General features: G+C 41.1%; 1 protein-coding gene across 1 annotated transcript in view; it reads left to right on the top strand.

Annotated features, from left to right (window-relative positions):
* Window positions 1-20,750, top strand: part of LOC138032208 (ATP-dependent RNA helicase A protein-like) — a 31,997-nt gene extending 11,247 nt beyond the window's left edge. Inside the window, 22 exon segments of the mRNA XM_068879830.1 lie at window positions 888-1,082; window positions 2,026-2,097; window positions 2,552-2,693; window positions 2,836-2,918; window positions 4,135-4,291; window positions 5,150-5,244; window positions 7,804-7,902; window positions 7,978-8,092; window positions 9,188-9,285; window positions 10,164-10,237; window positions 11,320-11,472; window positions 12,277-12,437; window positions 13,065-13,176; window positions 13,278-13,445; window positions 14,860-14,947; window positions 15,579-15,621; window positions 16,452-16,507; window positions 17,045-17,212; window positions 17,822-17,846; window positions 17,849-17,936; window positions 19,002-19,235; window positions 20,361-20,750. Of these exon segments, the coding sequence (XP_068735931.1) occupies window positions 888-1,082; window positions 2,026-2,097; window positions 2,552-2,693; window positions 2,836-2,918; window positions 4,135-4,291; window positions 5,150-5,244; window positions 7,804-7,902; window positions 7,978-8,092; window positions 9,188-9,285; window positions 10,164-10,237; window positions 11,320-11,472; window positions 12,277-12,437; window positions 13,065-13,176; window positions 13,278-13,445; window positions 14,860-14,947; window positions 15,579-15,621; window positions 16,452-16,507; window positions 17,045-17,212; window positions 17,822-17,846; window positions 17,849-17,936; window positions 19,002-19,235; window positions 20,361-20,514 (2,580 nt within the window). The 3' untranslated portion in view covers window positions 20,515-20,750.
* The last annotated feature ends 979 nt before the right edge of the window (window positions 20,751-21,729 follow it).

Here is a 21,729-nt window from a genome sequence, read left to right as displayed (position 1 = left end):
CAACCCGTTGCCATTAAACCTCAACCAACATCAGAGTTTATAATACCTGTTTGACTTGACTATGTCTTCATAAAAGGTTTTTAAAGAATCTGGCCAAATTTTTGTAAAAGGTGGATAGTGCTATCCATTGGATAAATCCAGACAGTTGTAGGAAGCATCAACAGTGACACTTCAGCCATTTGAATAATATGTGATATTCAGCAGTGCATTCTGCATTCCCCACAATCTTATAAGCTCTACATTCATTTGACAACTTTGAGCAGCAGCAGATACATCTGATTGGTCTATATGGGAATTCCTCTCAAAAGTAGACCCTTGAACTGGTTATTGTTAGCTAATCATGACATATACAGAAACTATCCATTAGATACATGTGTGTTTTAGTTGAGTTTGAACTAAAGAACAAAGCTCCAATCAACATTGCACGATTTACAGAAAAAGACCACAATACCAGGAGCTCCTTGCCTAGGACTCTTGGCAGATAGTGTGTGGATTCCTTGAGGTTGTGAGATTAAACCTACAGTTCAAAGTGTTTCTATAGAAGACTTTGAAGTCTAAACATTTGCAGGTCTACATGATTACAAAGGATGCACTTTCTCCTCAGTTATTTTGAGACCCTGAGTATCAGTCCAAACACTACAACTTTTGGTGCTAATCCAATACTCAAACCACATAGTGAACAGCTCAGCAGTGGATAAGCTCTATTAAACGCATGACCAAACTTTTTTTATCTTTTGGATAGTAATAATTTATCCAGTGAATAGCACTATCCAGCCTTAGATCTCAATGTAAGTGGCAATAATGAATGGCATTGCTACAAGAACAAGTCTTAAATTATCATTTTCAACTTCATCAATATTATATTTAATTTACTTTGTATGATCCAGGAACCTTTGCTTACAAGTCAGGACTATCTAAATGAGTACAGGGAAAAACATCAAAGAAATGATACCTTTAAGCACATGCTAGAACAGCGCAGTCAGCTGCCGGTGTTTCAGTACAAATCAGCTTTGATTGAAGCTGTCAAAAGGAACAGGGTGATTGTTGTAAAGGATGCAACTGGCTGCAGAAAAACTACTCAGGTTTGTAAAAACAAAAAAGACTATGTAACCTCTTGAGAATACATAATGTGTTTTTGTGCTAAATGCAAGATAATGGTGAAAATCTTAACCTGTCAAAAAAAAAAAAAAAGAAAAGGTAGACACCTGTAAGACCTGTAACAGCCTGACTTTCTTAAACAAGATGGAGGAAAGCTCTGAAATTAACACAGGAATTCCCATACTTTTAGGGTTTGCAGAGTTTGTCTTTTAGCATCAGTGTTTTTTGGAAAGTAAGCTGCAGACTGTGTTTTTGAGAACAGCTGAGTAAAATTACAATAGGTTTATGTTCACACCCATGTTGTGATGTTTTGAGTTTCCTATAGCACGGGGCTATGATTAAATTATTTCATTACTAATAATACTTTTTGAGGTAAGGTGGCCAAATCTTTAGAAAACAAGTTTACAAGGAGGGAGGTAGTAGCCCCCTATCACATGACACATGCCCCCATTTTGGTAATGTTAGTGAAGGTCAATTAGAGAAGCCTCCAGCTATTTATTGACTCACGAGATAAAACCAATTTTTTATGCTGAATTATTAACTTCTTACTAACCGAGCGCGAGGGCCGTACTGGGGAATATTGGCCCGAGGTCATGGCAGTACGAACCGAGCGCAGCGAGGTCTGTACAAACGAGGGCCAATATTCTGTACAAACGAGGGCCAATATTCCCCAGTAGGGCTCGAGCTAGCTCGGTTAGTAAGTAGTTTATTATATGGCTTTTTAATTACCTTTTGCTTTGTTTTTGCAAGCCCGTAATCGGCCCGTGGGCATTACGGGAGAATAATAACCTTCAATTCAGTCACAATTAGCCAATCAGAGCGCGCGTACTATTGTAGCCATATAATAATAGCCAATAATAGCATGGGTATTATCTGAGAAATAGTATTAATTTTGTTATGAATATGTGTCTCTAACCACATGTGCAGGTTCCTCAGTACATTTTGGATGATTATCTTGAGACAGGCCATGGTGCTGAATGCTGTATCACAGTCACACAGGTCAGTGTTTCCTAAACTGTCTCCCTTTCATGAGTAAAAATAGTCTAGCCTTAGCCAAAGCATGATCTGCTTAGTCTGTTTTTAATCATTCTTGAGGCCTCTAACAGATATTTGTGTGATTTAGAAAATATTTTTTTCATGAAGAGATATTTTTTGGACAGTGACTTGGGGATATTCGGAAGAAACCTCAGGGGCTTCCCCACAGGAATTGAACCTTGCCATAATTTGAGCCAGGGGAGACTCACAGGAGTTAGCCCAAGGCAAGACGATTTTGCTCATCAGTGGGGGCTTTTCAGGAGTCAATGGGTTTGACTAGGCCCAGCTATATCTCTTCATTTTATTTACTATGGTTAAAATTAAAACTTTTGTCGTCTTCTTCATAACACAGCAAATGTTTAGTTTAAAGTTTAATCTCCTTTAATGTCTATTCTCCTTGTTTGTGTTTGTGTTACAGCCAAGGCGTATCAGTGCTGTGAGTGTAGCTGAAAGAGTAGCAAGCGAAAGAGCTGAAATACTAGGCAACAGCGTGGGTCATTCTGTCCGATTTGATACTGTTTTGCCAAGAAGTCATGCATCCATGCTGTTTTGAACAGTTGGTAAGATCACTCTTCATTTTTTAAGGTTGACTGAAGTTGCTTGGCACCAAAAGAAAAATATTTGTACTTTTACCATCTTATTTCAAGAAAACATGGCATTGTTAATAAATTTTGTTGTTACTGCTGTTTGACTTTTGTGTAGGTGTTCTTCTGAGGGAACTTGAAAATGGTCTTCATGGCATTTTTCATGTCATTGTGGATGAGATTCACGAGCGAGATATAAATGTAAGAAAAATCATTAACGATTTTCAGAAAGATTTTGTCTCGAAATACAAATAACAAGGGTTAGGCAAACATTCATTTGCTGCTTCTTGCCTTAAAACCATGAAAATTCCTTTTACTGTCGCATAATTGTGACAATTTATACGCTGTTAGAGCAGTTTTCAATTGAGTGTCGTAAAACCAAAACCATAGTTATTACTTTAACCAATCAAAAAGGACGGAAACAATCCAGTAAGCAAATCAAAACTCGAAGTAATTACACGTAGCCGACACAAAAGGCGGGAAAATATGCACGCGCGAGCCACAATTGGTTTTGGTTTCACTTCTGATTGGTTGAAAAAGTGGCGCGAAAACTTTGAACCAATCACTGAGTGAAGTAGATGCAAAACCAAAGTAATTAGCTAATTACTTTCGACACTCAATTGAAAACCGCTCTAAGGCCCGAGTAAACTGCTTCAACATCCGTTCGATTTTGTTGAACGTTGAATGGTGTTGAATACCCTGGATTCCAGAGGTTATTTTCTCGCTGTGAAGAGAGCGACTCGCTCTTTTGTCGCGCTTTTCATAGCGAGAAAATAACCTCTGGAATCCAGGGTAGGTGTTGAACGATTTTGGGTGGGCAAACGGTGTCTGCACATCGTTAACATTTGATTAAATAAAGCGTCACGAGAGGCCTGGTATTCAGTCCCAGGCTGCAACCGCGGTTGTTACTATGGATACGGACACGGGTTCATCATTTAGACCGATTAGTGCGCAAGCACATACCCAACAATATTGAAAGAGGTTGGGCACCGATAACAGAATAAATGTTGATTGGTTGTTGAGGCAAATGGTTTCAACATCGCTCTTTACCAAAATCGAACGGATGTTCAAGCTGAAGGCAAGAGAAGTTTTGGCAAATGGCAAATTGGTGCCTAAATTTTGGGGAGTTCTAAATCTCTTGACTAACTTTTGTAGAGTTCAAAATGACTGAGCCCTCAGCCTACATTTTTTGAATTTCATCACTGAGTAGGGTTTGATTCAGGTGGGTGAAAGGTATGAAATGTTGTAGTCAGTATTCAGCATGATCAAGATTTCAAGATGCTGCTCCCAATAACAACCTATTGATCTTTAACTCCGCCACCCATTTCATCGGTGCAGGAAGGCAAGTTTTAATGATGCTCTTATGCAGCGAAAAAGTCTGTCATTTCTTTGTATTGATTCTTATTTGTTCTCGTAGACTGATTTTGTTTTGGTGATCCTCCGTGACATGATCCAAACCTATCCCAACATGCGCGTGATTCTCATGTCAGCCACAATCGACACTCAGATGTTCACAGAGTATTTTGGCAACTGTCCTATTGTTGAAATTGAAGGAAGGTCATTTCCTGTTCAAGGTATAGAATTATTAAATGACATTAAAAGTTATTTGTAAAAAATCCTTTGAAAATCTAAACAGTTAGATTGAAAGTAAAACAAGTGCAGTGTGTTTGAGGAGGATTTTAATATACACGTTTTACTTCCGGGGATCATAGTAATTTTAGGCCCGGTTCAAACGTCGCATTAGGTAGCGTCTTATTCCATGAACGTGAACTCAAAGCTCTTTACAGCAGCCGTGGGGGACTTCTATTATGGCATAAATAGCATCCGCTGCAGTGTTATTGTCAAAAACAGGTGCCTTCAGTTCTGAACACGTGATAGACCACACAACAGGGAACCGAGTGCCCTATATACTCTTTTCGGACATTGTGTTTAAGGTTCCACAAAACTCCGTCCAAGACGGAGCTTACAGAACTTTGAAGCCTTAAACAAAGGCCATTTTGAAGAAGTCGTTGAAAAGAATAGAAAGTAAGCTAACGATTTGCAGACTTTGAGTCACCGGGGTTGGCACACCTGCGACTTCCGTCACTGTGATCCGATGCTAAACCAACCAGTCTGCGGTCGGCGGGTAAGCACAGCACCTTTTTTGTCAACTATAGAGTTTACCCAAAAGTGTATCATTTCTTTGATCCAAGGAGACTAAATAATCGAATTGGCACCATTTCGTTTGAAGTGACGGGTTGTTCGGAAAATACAAACAAGCATAACAAAAGTTGTCGGTTCCGTTGCCTTTGTGCTGTCCCCTCTTTGGAAATAAGAAGCAACATTTCATTAGTTTCTTATCCTTGAAATTTATCGCTATAAGCTCTTATTTTAGAGAAGGCTTGTATAACAGTTTTTTAAAAAGCGAGCTTTTTTTTTTTTTTACCCTTCAGAATATTACCTCGAAGATGTTATTCAAATGCTCAGTTTTGTCCCACCCCTCCCTGAGAAGAAGAAAAAACGAGAGGAAACAGAGGACGATGAGGAGGTCTGAGTACTGCAAAATCTACGTATTCTTGTTCATCTCGGTGCGATTTTTAAAATTGAACTGCACCATGTGGCCAAAAACAAAGGCATTTTTCTATCCAGTCACAACGCGAAGACGACCATTGGCAAGTGAAGACGCGTGGATGCAGTTCAATTGACAAATTTAGCATTGCGTTTACATCAAACGGCGAACGGCAGGCTTCTGCTTTTCGTAAAACCAGGAAGGCTCTATCATTCTAATTTGTCTCTCTATTTTGACCATTTGGCATTATCTGTAGCCAACAGGAAAAACAGAGCTAAGATCGAACAAGTTTCTTTGATTTTTGGCAAAGCGCAAATTTCATCCTAGCCTTCGAACGCAGACGTATTGCCGGGGGAGAGAAACGACCGTCAGAATTACGTCTGCGTTCACCCTGACTTGTGCCGTTTGTCGTGACGCGATGCTAAATCTATCCTACAATTTGTTTCTCGTTAAACAGACGACGACGCTACTAAAGGAAAAGCGGGTTTTGCACGTACGGTATTCTTCGAATATCAATCGCAAACCAGCCAAAAAAAAGCTATTTTGTCCAAATTAAATTGTAGGCCACGTATCAGCTACCGTACTTTTAATAAAAAAAAAAACAAGCAAACAAAAACAGTGTTGTTCGCGTATGCGAGATTTACAAGGGAATTGAAGATCTAAGACGGTGACGTCGACTATATGAAGTCTTCGTGATTATTCCATCTCCTTCAAGTCGCACAATGTGGGCGAGGTATCCTAAAAATAAATTGGGTACGTGTGGTTTTAGAGTAGAAGTAGAGAATAACATATTCTCAGTTGCATGCTCTCGTTGTCGTTAAAACCTCAAAGGGGAGCTTACAAATCCACGACGTTCGCACGACGGCGACGTTAGGTCACGTCATAGTCCCGATATTCGTAGTAAGACTTTTCCCGTCGCTTCTGAAGTTTGTTTCTATCTTTTCACAAGGCAAGTTGTACAATCCAAAATGCCTAACTCCAGAGAAACGAAAGCTTGTATAGCATACGGTTATCGAACGGGCAATAATTTGTGCTTTTATACGATGCTTACCAGTTTAAAATCTCAGAGTAAACTTCCGTACTGGAGCTACGAAAGGTTCGATTTGGATAAAAACAAAAGACGAATGCAAGGCTGAGTTACGTTTCTAATGGTTTAGTTTTAGCTTCGATACCGGTTATGAATGTATCTCAAGCGCTATGCCTATCCTTGTCAATATCGAGATGTGGCTTTGAAATTCACTTGCGCTTTTATTTTTAGTTGGACTATTCGCCATAGGGTAGCAAAAAATTGTCACTTTAATACACACACACAGACAAAAGTTAAAAAACATGTGAAGAACCTGCCCTAAATGCGATACTTGATTTATCTGGCAAAAACACCTGAAGCATCGAGAGCAACTTTGACAACTAACCTCGCGTCCTGCTATTTTCAAGACGCTGGCAAATTGCCCTCACCAACGTCGTCGACTATGGTGCGACTCTGGCAAATGCGCAGTAGGCATGTCACGCAATCTAACGGCGTCGTCGTGCAGACGTCGTCGATTCGTAAGCTCCTCTTGTGTTAAATCCTCGTCGTTTTTGTGCAGAGTGCCGCAAACACATGCGCTGAAATGCGGGCTGCGCGTGCTCCACGATTGTTTTTCCTCTTTTAACCAATGGCATCATTGTTTTGTGGCGTTGTCGTCGTCGTCGTCGTAGTCTTCGGAAAACGAAGACGACTACGAGTACGAGTTTTCCGTACTGAGCATGCGCCTAAGGTTTGGAGGCCGACATTTTTCGAAGTGCGCGTGCTCAGAACGGAAAACCCATAGTCGTAGTCCTTCTCGTCCTCCAATCTCAAGGTTTCCTACTCTCTGCTATGCTAAATACACTCGGTGGAGTGTGTGAAGAGACCTTGTAGCTTTCCAGACACGGTCTGTAATTGGAGAACGAAGCAAAAGATGATACAACACAAACAATGCATCTACACTAGCCCCGATAACAAAATAAGCTACAAGTCATAGGGACCAATGAAAAAATAGAAGTCTGCAATAGGTACAGGATTGCTCCGTATGTGTGAAGGACTTTGCAAGGCAACTAGCACGTGAATAAGCCACAGATTGACCTGCAAAATTCTCAATTCACAAACACTCTATACTTGGCAACGATTGACCGAAGTGGAGGTGGCTAGTGGTGGATATGCGGCGAGGCAAATATCCACCACTAGCCACCGACACTGAGGTGAATAGTTTTAGTATGTACTAAAACAGTGTGGCAATATAGCACAAAAAAGATGATTTTAACTCGTTTACTCCTGCAAAGATTACAACGTTTTCGGACGCAAATTCCTCGCGAATTGCTCGGAGGTGAATAGCAAAGAATATCCGGAGGTTTGAGTAGCCAATCAGCGCGCGCGTTCAACGCCATCCACTGTTTTAGTATATAGCAATAAAGAGATACTGGAAGGAGCAGGGAGTTATTGGAAAAGCAATGTTTTTGACTTGAAAGTAACAGTAAAAACTTATTTAATGATTTGCTTATTGGACCTTTTTTTTGTAGGAAAATTGTAATATGAATTGCAGCGAGGATTATTCATTCCAAACCAAAAATGCTCTGGCACAGTTGAGCGAGAAAGAAATGTCCTTCGAACTCATAGAGGTAATTGAACAAAGGGTAATACTGAAGGTTAGTTAATGCACTTACAACTTACTAAAATGTTTGATGATTTTGCAGGCGTTGTTGAACTACATATCTGGCCTGAACATCCCTGGTGCTGTGCTGATTTTTCTTCCGGGATGGAACTTAATTTTCGCATTGCATAAATACTTCAAAGCGCATCCACAATTTGGTAAGTTACACAGTCATAACTTCCCTTAGTCAATCAGTGATTGCATCGGGGAGAAAACCTTACTCTCTGCTTGCATTGATTGAAAAGAAAAACAACTGACATAAACTGTCAGTTCTCACACACAACTGGGAGCCAAGCAAGCCGAACACTTGGCTTGACCTTTATTAACAAACCAAAAGGTATTAAAATCATCATAGCAGACCCATGTTGAAAAAATCGTGAACACTATTTACAAACTGAATGGAATGTGTTAAATATCCTTTTAAAAAAAAACAAGCTACAAAGCTGCACTAAAAAGACTCATGAGGGGTGGGTGGGAGGGGCAGGTCTGGCACTGGCGAATGGCCAAAAACCATCAGACCTGAAGACCCCCCACACACTGGATCCCGTTCTCCCAGCTGTGTGTGAGAAAAATATTTTCCGCCTTATTCGTTTTTCAGCCAGCGGAAAAACTCACTTCTTTGCTCCCTGCGGTATTAAGCCTGATTAGCGACGCAAGCAGAAGCGCAAGCATAACAGCGCTTATTTCACCGTGAAAACGAGGTTGACGCAAGCACAAGCTCATGGATCAAAAATTTTCCTTTTTTTTGTGCTTACGCTTATGCTTGTGTTCGCTTGCGTTGTGTGAAAACGAAACACAGCATAAGCACAAGGAAATTGAAGAAAAGAGTAAATTCATGGCCTGGTTTGAAAACGAGATGATGTGGGAAATGGGTTATTGAATTACCATTCTCGCTTATATAGTTTCAGATGTCATTGTTTTTAAGATTGAAATGGTCGTTTCCAATTCTTTGTGAAATGCTGGTTTCCCGAATTAATTATGCTAAGACTTAGGGCGCTTTCCTTTTGTCAGAACTGGCCGGTCAGACCCGTCTGCTTGCAAAGAAATGTAATAAGTTGCGCGATAATCCCTCGAATTCCTCTGGAGGAGTAAACATTATCCTTAAAGTGTGTTAATTTGAAGGCGTGGTAAAGTTAGTCCTTCAAATGCCCGGTCTGGCCGGTCAGTTCTGTCAAATGGAAGGTGTCCTTAGTCTTTTCTTTTTCTGTAGTCATTTATTTCTTGTTGATATTTTCGTGTTCGTTTCGTTCCAGGGATTAGCAGCAAGTATCGTCTTCTACCTCTTCATTCGCAGATACCAAGAGAAGATCAGCGCCGCGTGTTTGAGCCCGTTCCACCAGGAGTTACAAAGGTGGATAATGACTTAGGATGCTGGTGTAGTTGCAGAAACAAATTAACTTAAAGAGAAAAACTGAAAGGCATTGCGAACGCCATGTCCCACGAGGACACTCGAACCCTTCGTCCAAGAATACCGTGATGTTTAAACACAAAGACGCAGTATAAAAGGGGTGGCTTCACGCTCTCCTTTTGTTCGAATTCATTCAAGCATAACTGATTATCCAAGATGTTGATCAACAAAAGCAACACAGAGACGGAAGCCCTAAAATATATTTCTAGCCCGAGAAGAAGGGATTGGGTTAAAAAAAGAACGACAGATAACATTTTATGGACACATTGCCGCAAGGGGCTTTTTTATTGCACAAATTATCATAGAGCTCGGATGCGTCCATGGTTGATTGACAAATCATTTGCGCCTTTATAGTGCGTCTTCGTGTTTAAAGGCCCAGTAATACGGGCAACAATTTTCGCGCAACAATGTTGCGTTGCAAGTTGAGATAGTTTGTTGCGCGTATTGCCACCTTCTTGAGCAAAATATTTTCATGTCGCAAAAAGTAAAAAAATTGCGTAAAGAAGCCTGAAAAATTCAGGACTTCATGATTGTTGCGCTACAAGTTGCACGCAAATTGTTGCCCTCGAATTTTTTTTTTTTGCTTCATACCATTTCAAACAGTTGTCGAGGACAACCCGGTTCTAAGGCATATTTTGTTTGCTGAAAACTGGGTGAATTTTGAAATCCTAGCTGAATTGATATCGCACATATATTCCTCGGCGATCGAGGGCTAAGATGCTGAATTCTTTTTCTTAGTATTTATTCAATTGATAACCCAATCGCTTACCTCGACGAATGAATTACTAAGTCATCGACTCTTTGTCTTGTTGTTTTGACAGATAATTCTTTCAACCAACATTGCTGAAACAAGCATCACCATCGATGATGTCGTGTTTGTTATCGATTCTTGCAAGTATGTGTGTTGTAACCTGACTAACCTTTTATGTCCTTTTTTCGATGCGTCAGTATTGATTGCTTCAAGCTCAATTTAATTTGATTTGAACTGCTTTAAGTTGATTTCAGGTCTCCTCAATGAGTGAAGCATTGAGCCTTTGTTAAAGGGGTTATTAGAGCCCAAGTTCTCTCAAATACCAACAACGATCGTTATACAGCGAGCTCGGGAGAAAAGCACGCAAGGCCAAGAAGGACGTGGTGGTCTTACTAGTTAGCTTCGCGTGTCCTATAGGTTTTTCTTTTCCCAATCTTCTCGGTTCAATTTATCTTTCTCTCCAGTCCTTGTGAATCAAACATCGCGATCGTGTTCGACCTACTACTAGGCTCCGCCTCGATATGAAGTTAAATACCCAAAGAAGAAGAAAGGTCAAACGACAGCATAGTTAATGTTCTATGACGGCAGGCAGCTGCTTGTCGAAAAAGCTTGAAAATTCTCCTATTTTAACTTGGTTCTCTCTTTGGTGAATTGTCCCAAAACCTACAGCCAACATTAAGAAAATTAAGTAAAACCAAACAAGATTCTTTGATGTCAATGAACGAAATGATATATGAAATGAATCACATATAGAACTGCGGATATGAAATCAAGTGAAGCTAAGAGAAGCCTGAAAAATACAGGACTTCAACGGAGTTTGAACCCGTGACCTCGCAATGCCGGTGCGACTCTCCAACCAACTGAGTCATGAAGCCACTGATGTTGGGAGCTGGTCATGTGTGACTTTGGCAAAAGCCACACTTTTTTGGATTGATTTTCCAGCAAAACCCGACCTTCCCTAGGGACATAATTAATTTTTACTCCAAGGTGCACTGGTACGATTCGAAAACTTCTTTAAAAATTCGTCAATAGAATAGCTTAGTCCCTAGAAATGCCGTGAAAAAGATCTAGTATAGGTGTTGTGTACTCCAGGTTATGGAACTTTGGTGGGGATTAAAAAATTCCTGTACAATGTATAGATACTTTCTTTTTCTTTTCAGTTGTGTTAATGAATTCAACTTTTGTCAGACTTACTCCTAACTGCATGACTTTTCACTTCTTTATAGAGCCAAAGTGAAGTTATTTACATCACACAACAACATGACAAACTACGCGACTGTGTGGGCATCCAGGACCAACATGGAGCAAAGGCGAGGCCGTGCAGGCAGAGTGAGACCAGGGTTTGCTTTTCATCTTTGCAGCCGAACACGAGCATCCAGGTTAGCTTGGGCTGAAAGTAAACCTTTGGATCCAAGCGCTTGATTCATCGAGATTTGAACCACATAATTCATGCAGGACCTAGAATCAGGAAAACGTTTTCCAACGAAACCCAACGTTTAGAAAATCTTTATTTCGCAACGTTTCGGAGTGGTTAGGACTGAAGCCATTTTTTTGGGAAGCATAAAACAACGAGTGTAAAACAGTGGCTATCCACGTGCAATGTTCATACAGTGCACGCACGATGTCACGTCAAATTTTTGCCGTTTTCTCCCGAAAGCAACTTGAAATGACCAAATTCGCGGTTATGTGAATAGCTGTTTCAATTCTCTCCCTAATATCCCACACCGTTCCCTACTTTATATTTTTTTCAGTACTAGTTGCCACACAATTTAATTCCGTTAAAAAACTTGGAATAATCGCCAAATGATTACAATAAGGTGAAGTTATATTTTCAGTTGCCGTTGTCGTCGTTCTTGCTTAAGCTCTCAATCGTCCAGCACAGGAATAAAAGAACAAAGGAAAATTGGGAATGCGAACTAGAATGAAATAAACATAATCCAGTGGGTAGAATTTGGCCCTTGCGGGAATCTGTCTGAAAATCGAGGGAAGTTCTTTCCAGTTTCGGTTTCATAGCGTCGACTTTGATTAAGAATCCAAAAAGAAAAGCAAAGAGATTAGAATCAAAGGAAGTCCACAACCAGCTTGGCTGCCGTTCGGAGAGTATGCATATCACCTGAACATAGAGCTGTAATAATTTTTGGAAGTTTATTTAATTGAACTGATTAATTTTGAAACATTTGCAGACTTGCTGAGCACGCCACCCCGGAAATTCTGCGCACACCCCTTCACGAACTGGCTCTCACTATCAAGCTTCTCAAACTTGGAGACATCGGAGAATTTTTGAACAAAGCCATCGAGCCTCCTCCTTTGGACGCTGTAGCTGAATCTGTGGCGCTTTTGAAAGGTTCGTGCTTCCCGGAAGAGTTGGCGAATTTACTTTAAAGGCGATGCCCAGCAGCACCAATACATTTGAATGTCGTAAGACTATATTTACGAGATGCTTTAAGTTTATTGCGAGACCACTGGTGAATTTGACCCCCAATCTTCGAAAAAAAACTGACATATCTCTGTCGTGAGTGAAGATAAAAAGGAAATCAGGGATGGCGCAGTGGTGAGAGCACTCGTCTCCCACCAAATATTATGTGGCCCGGGTTCGATTCCCACACTCGGCGTCATATGTGGGTTGAGTTTGTTGGTTCTCTATTGTGCACCGCGAGGTTTTTCTCTGGGTACTCCAGTTTTTCCCTCTCCTCAAAAACCAACATTAAGTTTGATTTGATTTGCGTTAATTGGTTAATTTCAATTTTCAGTGCCCCCAATCAGTGCTCCAGCGCTAGAAGATTAGACACTTAATGAAGATTCTTTCTTTCTTTCTTTCGATTTAAGCAAAATGATGCAAAAGTATTTTGATTCGAATATATTTGATGCTAATTTTCACCTTAATTCCGGCAACTCATATGATAGTCGTAGACCAACCGCATTCTATTTGATTAGTAGAATAAGTTGATAATTGTCATTGTGGTTTGTACAGATATGGAGGCTTTGGACAGAAACATGAATCTAACACCACTTGGGTATATCTTGGCCAAACTGCCAGTTGAACCGCGCCTTGGAAAGATGATCATCCTGGGATGCATTTTTCAGTGAGTGTTTTCTTTAAAACGCTCTCATTAAGCCGGCAAATACCACAAGTTTATGAAGGTCTGCAGGTTTTTAAATTGATCTTCGGTTTCTCGTTCGTTAGTTGTGGAGATGCGATGTGCACCATAGCTGCCAGCACCAGTTTTCCTGAACCGTTCGAGACACCAACTGACCGAAAGAGACTGGGTTGGGTGCATAAGAAGTTCTCTGGGACACGTCATAGTGATCACATTGCGTTGCTGAGCGCATACCAAGCATGGGAGGATGCGAGGTAAATTTTGTTGTTAACGTTGTATCTCTCAAATGCAAGCTATGGTTGGCTAATTTAGCGGGCCGTATTGAACATTACGACCCGCTCAATTTGAAATTTTGATGCAACAGTTTTTAGCAAAATCGACTCCCAGCCTATTCCATCAGGCTGTGGTGCTGTGCTCCTAGGTCATACATGGGTCGTGTTCAGGGGCCGAGCGCCTAGCCGGCAGCACAGCTCCTTCGGTCCGACCTCGTTGAGCTGCGCCCTTAGCAATTCAGTCTACGACTGCGAGAAAGGGCGATTAGCAGGTCAGATATTAAGTTTTTCAAATTGTTCATGTGAAATAACTTGTGAAACTGTTCGAATCTTGCAAGCATTTATTTCAAAAAGCCAGTAACCTTTATTCGTTTTTCAAAATTTTACGCATGCCAATGATTTTTGGTAACTAAACTTTTTACCATTGATACGTAACGACTGGCACAGCTTACACAGTTATTTATACAGATCCATCTCAATTAACCCTTTTTAAAATCTCTTTATGGGTTGTTAAAAGTTGCTGATCAGGCCTGGGTTGTTCGAAGCATGGTTAGTGCTAACCAGCGTTAAATATCACGGAATCCTATAGGTTTTAGTACCTCTTAACCAACGGTTAGCGCTAACCAGGCTTCGAGCAACCGGCCCCACTGAGATTTAGAAAATTCATCTCGTTTTTCCAGTTTTCTTTTAATCAGGAAAAAAACGAAATCTGAATAAGAATTATCATCATCCAGAAGGGTTTGAGCAAGGAGTAGGGATAGTTGAACTTTTTAACCATCCTAAATCTATTCGTTTCTAGGTGTAGCTATACTTCGATCACCCTTTCGTATTGGCAGAAATGGTATTGCCCAATCCCTGTAATCTGATTAGCTTTCATACTGACTATTTAAGTGGACAACGGAAAAGTCTTTGATTTGGAATTCAACATAACTAATTTGATACTAGTTTGAAGTGAAAAGTAGTGTAACCGTGTGTTCTTCTATTCGCTTTTCGCTATGCTCCTCGTATACGCAGTTGACTCGGGTCGCCATCCCGGTTGGCCCACCAAGACGAAAGCAACTTTGTAAGGGAAACTGGTTTATTAAAACCATGTGTGCTTGACCAAAAACAAGTGTTAGTGTTTTCAGTGTGCGTGAGATGGGTTGTTTTTACGTGATTCGGGAACGCGATCAGTTTATGACCTTTAAACCAGAAATGGCCCAGAGCAGGAAAAGTGATCAGAGGATAGGCTACCTGTAGCCTGTTGTCGTTAAATAGGCAACAGTTGGGTCAGTTGTTGTAACCTCTGTCTCTCTGAAGCTTACTTCTATCGTTAGCTCCTTGAGCAAAAGCGGTGCAACGCTCTCACCCAAAAAATACACGATTAACTTGTCAAATTTGTTTATTGTCTATTCAGGTCGGAGGAGAATGAGTCTGCAGAGATTTACTTTTGTGAAAATCATCAGTTAAATTTATCAACTCTGCGCATGACATCTGAGGCTAAGGTATGATAACACTGCGGCTGCTGCCACTGTAATACTGAGCCATGTACGAGGGTCAGAACGAGGCTATTAAAGTAACTGTCGGGGATGAAAGGACAGAAACTATGGGCCTTAGCTTTTGTTACACATTAGGGCTACCGCCCGTGCCTAGAGCTTGTAAAGAGCAGCGTTATATCTTGTTCTCGATTGTGCACAATATCAGAGCGTGGTTAGTATCTTCTTAAATATGTTGGCCATTTTAATTACCGGTTCTAAACGTTAAGACAGACTGTAATTTAAGAAGTCGCTCCGCTCCTGCCTTCGTTTGAATTAACCCAAAAGTGACCAGCAGCCCATGATGGTGGTCACAAACAACAGAGCAGAACAAGGAAAAGATTTTTTCATGGCCATAAAAATTATCTCAAATCTAAGGAACGAGGAAGACAAAAATGTCACGTGAGTTATTACGGACAGATTTTATATTTTTATTGCGCACATTTTCGGTTTTAGTCGTCCACTGTTCTTTAGCAAATAATGTGCATTTCCCTAAGGTATCCCTTTTTTGTGACGCACGTTTTCTATTGTACAGCGGTTAGCTTTTGTGAAAAAGACTCGGCATTGCAGATTCTGATGCTATTCATTGTTTTTCTTGTAGCTCCAGCTTAAAGATCTGCTTTGCATTGCCGGGTTTCCTGATGGTAAGTGTTTATTCATTTCAGTTGTAAACTTAAGTTACACGGGTGTCACGGAAAGCTAAGACTGTTCTTTGTCCAGTGTGCAATATTATAGTGTGCTGCATTACATGTGCTGCGCATGGGATTGACCAGAAATCCTGCTGCTCGAGTAGCGGATAGTGAGGACAGTTCCAGTGGCAATGGAACTGTCCACATGCACTCGTTCACAATTTTCTGCGCTTGATGGTGCTTTCGTTGCTTATTCATTCGATTCTACGTTTCTGGAAGGGCTTGGATTTTTTTTAAACTGATGTTGGGCTATTTCCATATAACGGTTAGTCTGCAGTACAGGCGTCTTATTAGTGAGGGCGACTTAACTTTCTTGGGCACGATTATTCACGGAGCCGTCATGCTGTATTTGAGATGAATGCTCCACCACTTGGAAGCAACTTATCTCTCTCCTCAACCTCCTTTTTCTTCAAAAATTCAACGTGGCTGCCAAGCAGTTCGCGACGAAGCAAAATTGAGCGCTTGTCCGTGAAAATACGACTTCACTGTGAGTTAAGGTGGAGTTAATGGGAGCACTTCAAATCGTTTAATAGTTATAGTTAATAGTTTTCTAGAGAATTATTATGGTTTTGGCTTTTGGTTCCCAGTTGAAAACCTCTCCGAAAACAGTGTGGGTCAATCAAGGAAGTGCTTCATTACATTTCGAAAACCATAAATCGTAGATAAGAGCAAAAAAACTCATTCCAGAGCTGTTATTGGCTCATTTATCAGACTCGAGAGAATGGGGCTGCATTTATGAGGTAACAGGCAACGATAAAATGGTTTATTGGCTTCTATCTTGACAGAATGCATGCATCCTCAGCCGTTTAACTACAGTGGTCCAGACTCCAAACTAGATATGGTAAGATATATGGTTAGACTCCTAGAACAATGCAGCTCTTAGTTTTGCGAGACGTACCTGAATCTCGTGGCTAGAAGCGACACACGGCCAGCCGAATCAAAAACAGTTCCCGGCAACTTTAGTAACCCTTAGTTCCCAAGGTACTATTCGTAGGCAATGTAGACTGCACGTAGTACGTTCAACGAAGGAGAACAATTCATAACTTTGCCAAAACCCCTGATTTCCTTGTGTTCTGTGCGAGCGAGTTCGAAGCCGAAAATTTCTCCATTCATTCTCTGGTGTTAATATTGACTATCTCCTTACTTCGATTTAAAAGGCCGTCTGTTTTTTTTCCAGTCACTCGAGGCTTTGCCATTCGGTGACCCCAGACCCTCACTATTTCCAAATAAGGAGCTTGCCTGCAAACCAGTTAAAACAGTTACGGTGCTGTCTTGTATTTCGACACTAGCAGGATTTACTCACCGAAAAGTTGGAAAGCCCTCCATTTATTAATCCCTTATCAATGCTAGTGGTATGTGATGACATGTTTGGTTTTAGGTTGTTGCGCTGCTGTGTCTTGGTTTGTACCCCAATGTGTGTGTTCATCGAGAGAAACGAAAGGTTTTGACAACTGAAGGCAAAGCTGCGTTGATCCACAAATCTTCGGTGAACTGCTCCAATAGGGAACAAACGTTTCCGTCTCCTTTCTTTGTGTTTGGTGAGAAGGTAAGACAACGATGCCCCAGGAACCATTTCCTTCGTAGTACGCGTTTGAAATAGGTAGGGTGAAGGACAATTGTGCTCGCTCGAAGCGCTTGTGTTCGAGTTCACGCTTTCTATTCCTAGCGCCTGTCTGACGAAAAGATAGAAACAATAGCCCTTATGCGTGATGACGTCGAACTAGCTGATTTCACCACCAAGCCTCGATTTCGAAAATCAAATTTGCAAACTTATCTTTAGCCGAAAGCCCAAGGAGCAGACTTGAAAAGTATACCCACGTGCGAACAGTATTTCACATCCAGATATTGTGAATAATTTTGTGCAAACGACGCTTGGTGGTGAATTTTTGAGCATATCTCGTAATCATACATAGGGCCTATTCCTTTGCAAAGTGGTGAACGTAACTTGAAACTTAGCTAAAATTAATCAAAACTCCTAGAGAAAGAAAGCCTATTATCATCACCCTTAGCCAGAATATTTTTTCCAAGAACGCCATCACACGAGTCGATATATTATCTCCATGCATGGCCAGCCGCTATGGTCAAGCCTGCGTGTAGCCAGACAACTCCAGCTTCTTTTCTCACATTTTTGTGTTGTTTTTTTTGTTTGCTGTAGATTCGCACGCGCGCAGTTTCGTGGAAACGATGACCATGGTAAATCCTCTCCAGTTGTTGATGTTCAGTCAGAGTAAAGTCGAATCTGAAAACGGTATCGTCAGAATGGACGACTGGTGAATATTCTCATTTCTGTTTCTAAGTTGTCGCTTACGTCACTCATTAGGGAGTTTAAGAAATCAAGGCGGCCACGGCGACGAAAGTGTTACTTCAAAATATAAGTTTGAGGTATTCTAAGTATTTCATGATTATTCCATTTTGTTTATATTATACAGTATGGGCGAAGTGTCCTATAATTGGATTGGTACGGAAGGATTTGATTTGTCCACGTTGTCGTCAAAACCTTAAATTTGTTCATTTCACGTAGTAGTTTTGACGAGTACGCGAGAGAAATGTTTAAAAATGCGTGCCACACGTGCAGCACGATCATTTTGGTTATTTTAACCAATAATATTACTGCTTTTTGACGTTACCGTCGCCGTAGCCGTCGTCGTTTCTTAAACTCCTTATTGTCATACAAAGGGAGGTCACGCGACTTCGACTACGTGTAAACTCTAAGGTAGCATTAGATGTAGCACCAAGCAGTTATTGTAAGGCTTTCAACTTCTAAAACATGCAGCAGCTGTACCGGATTTATTTTGGTTTACAAGTGAAGTAGAAGCGTTGAAAACTTATTGTTCTGTAATCCACAAAACATTAAGTTCAATGAACAAAAACAAAGGCTGTGCACGCCCCGCACGTGCGTTTTACGTTTCGGTAAATTTCTTAATTCGTCATGTTTATCGCCATGACAACGACGTGAAATGTTGCGTGGTGGACGCGAGAGCCTGGCGATAAATCTTCATTGCGTTCTGCAAACGTCCAAACCATTCATACCAGTTTTTTTTCCTGGAATGTTGATGCACACTTTCCATGCCAAATGACAGGAAATTATCACAATAACAGGAAATTATATTCGTAGATAACGTTCTCGTAGCTGTCGTTGTTGTCAGGACAAGATTTCCGAGTCTCTCAAATTTTTAAGCATAAACTAAGCAATAACTTCCCCTTTCCTTATCCTATAATATTGATAGACCGTCTGGATAAGTTTGGACTAAGTGGATCATGGAATGTAACCTCACTTTTAGAGAAAAGTTGAAAAGGGATACTATTACACGCATTCTTGTTTTGCTTTCTGTCAGGTTGCAGTTTCGTTTTGTTCATCATCAAGCTGCGATGGTTGTAGCACTACGTCATGCACTGGATTACCTGTTAGTTCGTGCCGCTACCACGCCCTCAGTCATCGCTGAACCCAATCACATGGACGAAAAAATACTGCATGCCATCAAGTCACTGTCGCGAGCTAATGCTGGCACCTTTGGTGTGCAAAACCGACCGGGTGGAAATCAATTTCCTCCGCGGGGGCACCCCCCTGGGTAAGTCAAGGTTTGAGTGCATCTTTTATTTTAAAAGTGTTTGCTTAACACCTGATTGCCAAAATTTTGAGCTTGGACTCTTATCCAAAGGCCGTATACTTTGAGTGTAAGTTTTGGATTTCACGGTCCGCAGTTACTCACGTTCAAAACTGACCGATTGGACCTCAGAGGATTCGATTCAGGGAAAAGTGACGTCATTTACTCACTGGCCTAAAATCTCATCGTGTGAATGCAGCTTATTATATATGCAAAACACGAGTTTATAAGTCTGAAAGCCCAAAACTCCCGTGCTACATATTAATTCTGCGGCGTACACACGCATTGGATACTTAAACTAGTGAGCCTTTGACGTCATTTTCTCCTCGATCCAGCTCTCTCAAGATCTGAAAGTTAGAAATGGCGGACCATAGATCGACTGCATAAATGGCGGCCAAAAAAATATTCTTTTGTTTATGTGCTAATTAGACTCACCAGCCTCGTATGCATATACAATGTTGCTTGAGAGCGAGGCTAGTGAGTCTAATTAGCACATAAACAAAAGTATTTTTTTGGCCGCCATTTATGCATTTGGTCTATTAAATAGGAAAACTCCAGTTAAAATAAGGAGGTGTCTTTTTGAAATCAAGGCTTAAAACTTTGGTTACTTAGTGTTTAGTTAACATATTTTTGAAATCCGAAGCAAAATACGAATTGATTTTTTGGTCACAGTGGTGCTTTAAATCCTAACGCTGTCCGCGGTCGATACGAAATTAAATGGATTTTTTCCCTTAATTTTTTACCTTGATTTATGGCTTCGAGTGCTTTACTTTGACCAACCTCGTTTGCAGGGCCTCTCTTCTTCCCGTCCCCTGTCAAGAAAGAGACCTAGGTCTCAAAATAATAAAAATACCAAACAAAAATTTATAAGAGGGGCTAGTTAGTGCCACTTTCGACTCCACTTAAACAAGAGGACCTCTCCTTGACAGCTGTAATTGTCACGGCCAAACGTGACCATGCCAGGGTGTCTCGGAGTGAAGAAGAGAGGACGTTAGAATGAGGTTGCCTAAGGTCCAAGTCAGGTTTGAAGCAGTTCAAGTTGACCGTCGATTGAGCGTCATGTCATATTCTTCGATCTGTCCCTCATAGGTTGATGCACAGAGGAGGGCGCGGCGGTCCACCACCCAGGCGTGGCTACCAAGGCCCAAGACACTACCGAGGAAACAATCAAGGCGGTGGATTCCGTGGGGGACGCGGTGGAGGATTCCGAGGATTTCGCGGCTTTCGTGGAGGACGGTTTTAGAAACATTGTTGTTCATAGTTGACAGAGTGAAGCATGTTGAGACTTTGATCAAGAGCTTCGAGCTCTTCACAGCTTTGTGAAATAAGAGGAACACCAAATGAGCATAGTTCAATGCTCGTCATTTTAATTAATAATTGTTGCCCTTAAGAGAGTACACGACGTACTCGGTTGCGCATCTATATCGCCTTCTTTAACACAGACGCGCTACGAAAACAATAAAACTTCCCCATATCTTGCCTTGAATTTGCTAATCATCCAACATGGCGACCGGCGGTCTTAGCAAAAGGGTGACCGAGGATCTCAATTTTTTTGTTTGTTTTGAGATCTCAAACGTCTTATAACGAACGTGATTCCCAGACGGTTCGTTAACATACAGATCTCTTCGAAAATTTCTCAAGTGTCCCACATCGCACCTTTTATGGCTCGTCCTGGTGCTAAAGGTGGCTTTTTCTGAAGGTAGAGTGGGATGACATATAAAAGTCCGCGTTTCAACCTGTATTGTTCGTCTTAACTGTGAGAAAACATGATGACACCCATCGGATCCTCTATGAGCGCTTATCTGACACAAACAAAAAAACTCGGTTTCTTCAGTTTGGAAACACCTTAGTTTTCACACAGAACGCGTAGCCTGCTTTCTTGAATAACCCGAAAGTCTCTGGCCGTTTTCAGTGCTAGAATTCCCTCTGTAGTTCCGAACCCAAAACTGTTTAAAACGTGATACCTTGGAATGAATATTTTGCAACGAGGTTAACTGAAATAGTGTTTTTCTTTCTTCAAATGGCTGTTCAAATGTGAAAGAGGAGCGCGCCTCTATTCTTAATTCATTCTTATTTTTAGTCCCTCCTTTTTTATACCCTCCTCATCCCGCTTCTCTAGACTCTAGGAACTGTTGCACTGTGCTTTGTTTTCGTTCAACTTATCTCACTGCGTTGAGAGATTTTCTTCGCGCGAAATGCGGATGAAAGAAAACAGAGGAGAGCGATGGTTTCATGCAGAATGGGACGCCTAAAATGCTTTGTTGTAAACGTGGTGGTTCACTTGTCTCTCTGGCCTCTCCTGCTATCAGAGGTCTCTTTTCTTTTGCGTTAGCTGGGCTGACGAGTACGGGAAAAGAGACCTCAATCTCAATCTCAATCTCTGGAACAGTGTTGTGTCAAATTTCTGAGAGTGCGTAGACGAGCCGGAAATCCATGATTTGCGGACTTCCCGCCTTGG

This window comes from Montipora capricornis, chromosome 2 (genome assembly GCF_036669925.1).
Source record: "Montipora capricornis isolate CH-2021 chromosome 2, ASM3666992v2, whole genome shotgun sequence".
Classification (NCBI taxonomy): Eukaryota; Metazoa; Cnidaria; class Anthozoa; order Scleractinia; family Acroporidae; genus Montipora; species Montipora capricornis.
Note: the sequence above shows the minus strand (reverse complement) of the source record. Positions and strands in the feature narration are given on the sequence as shown.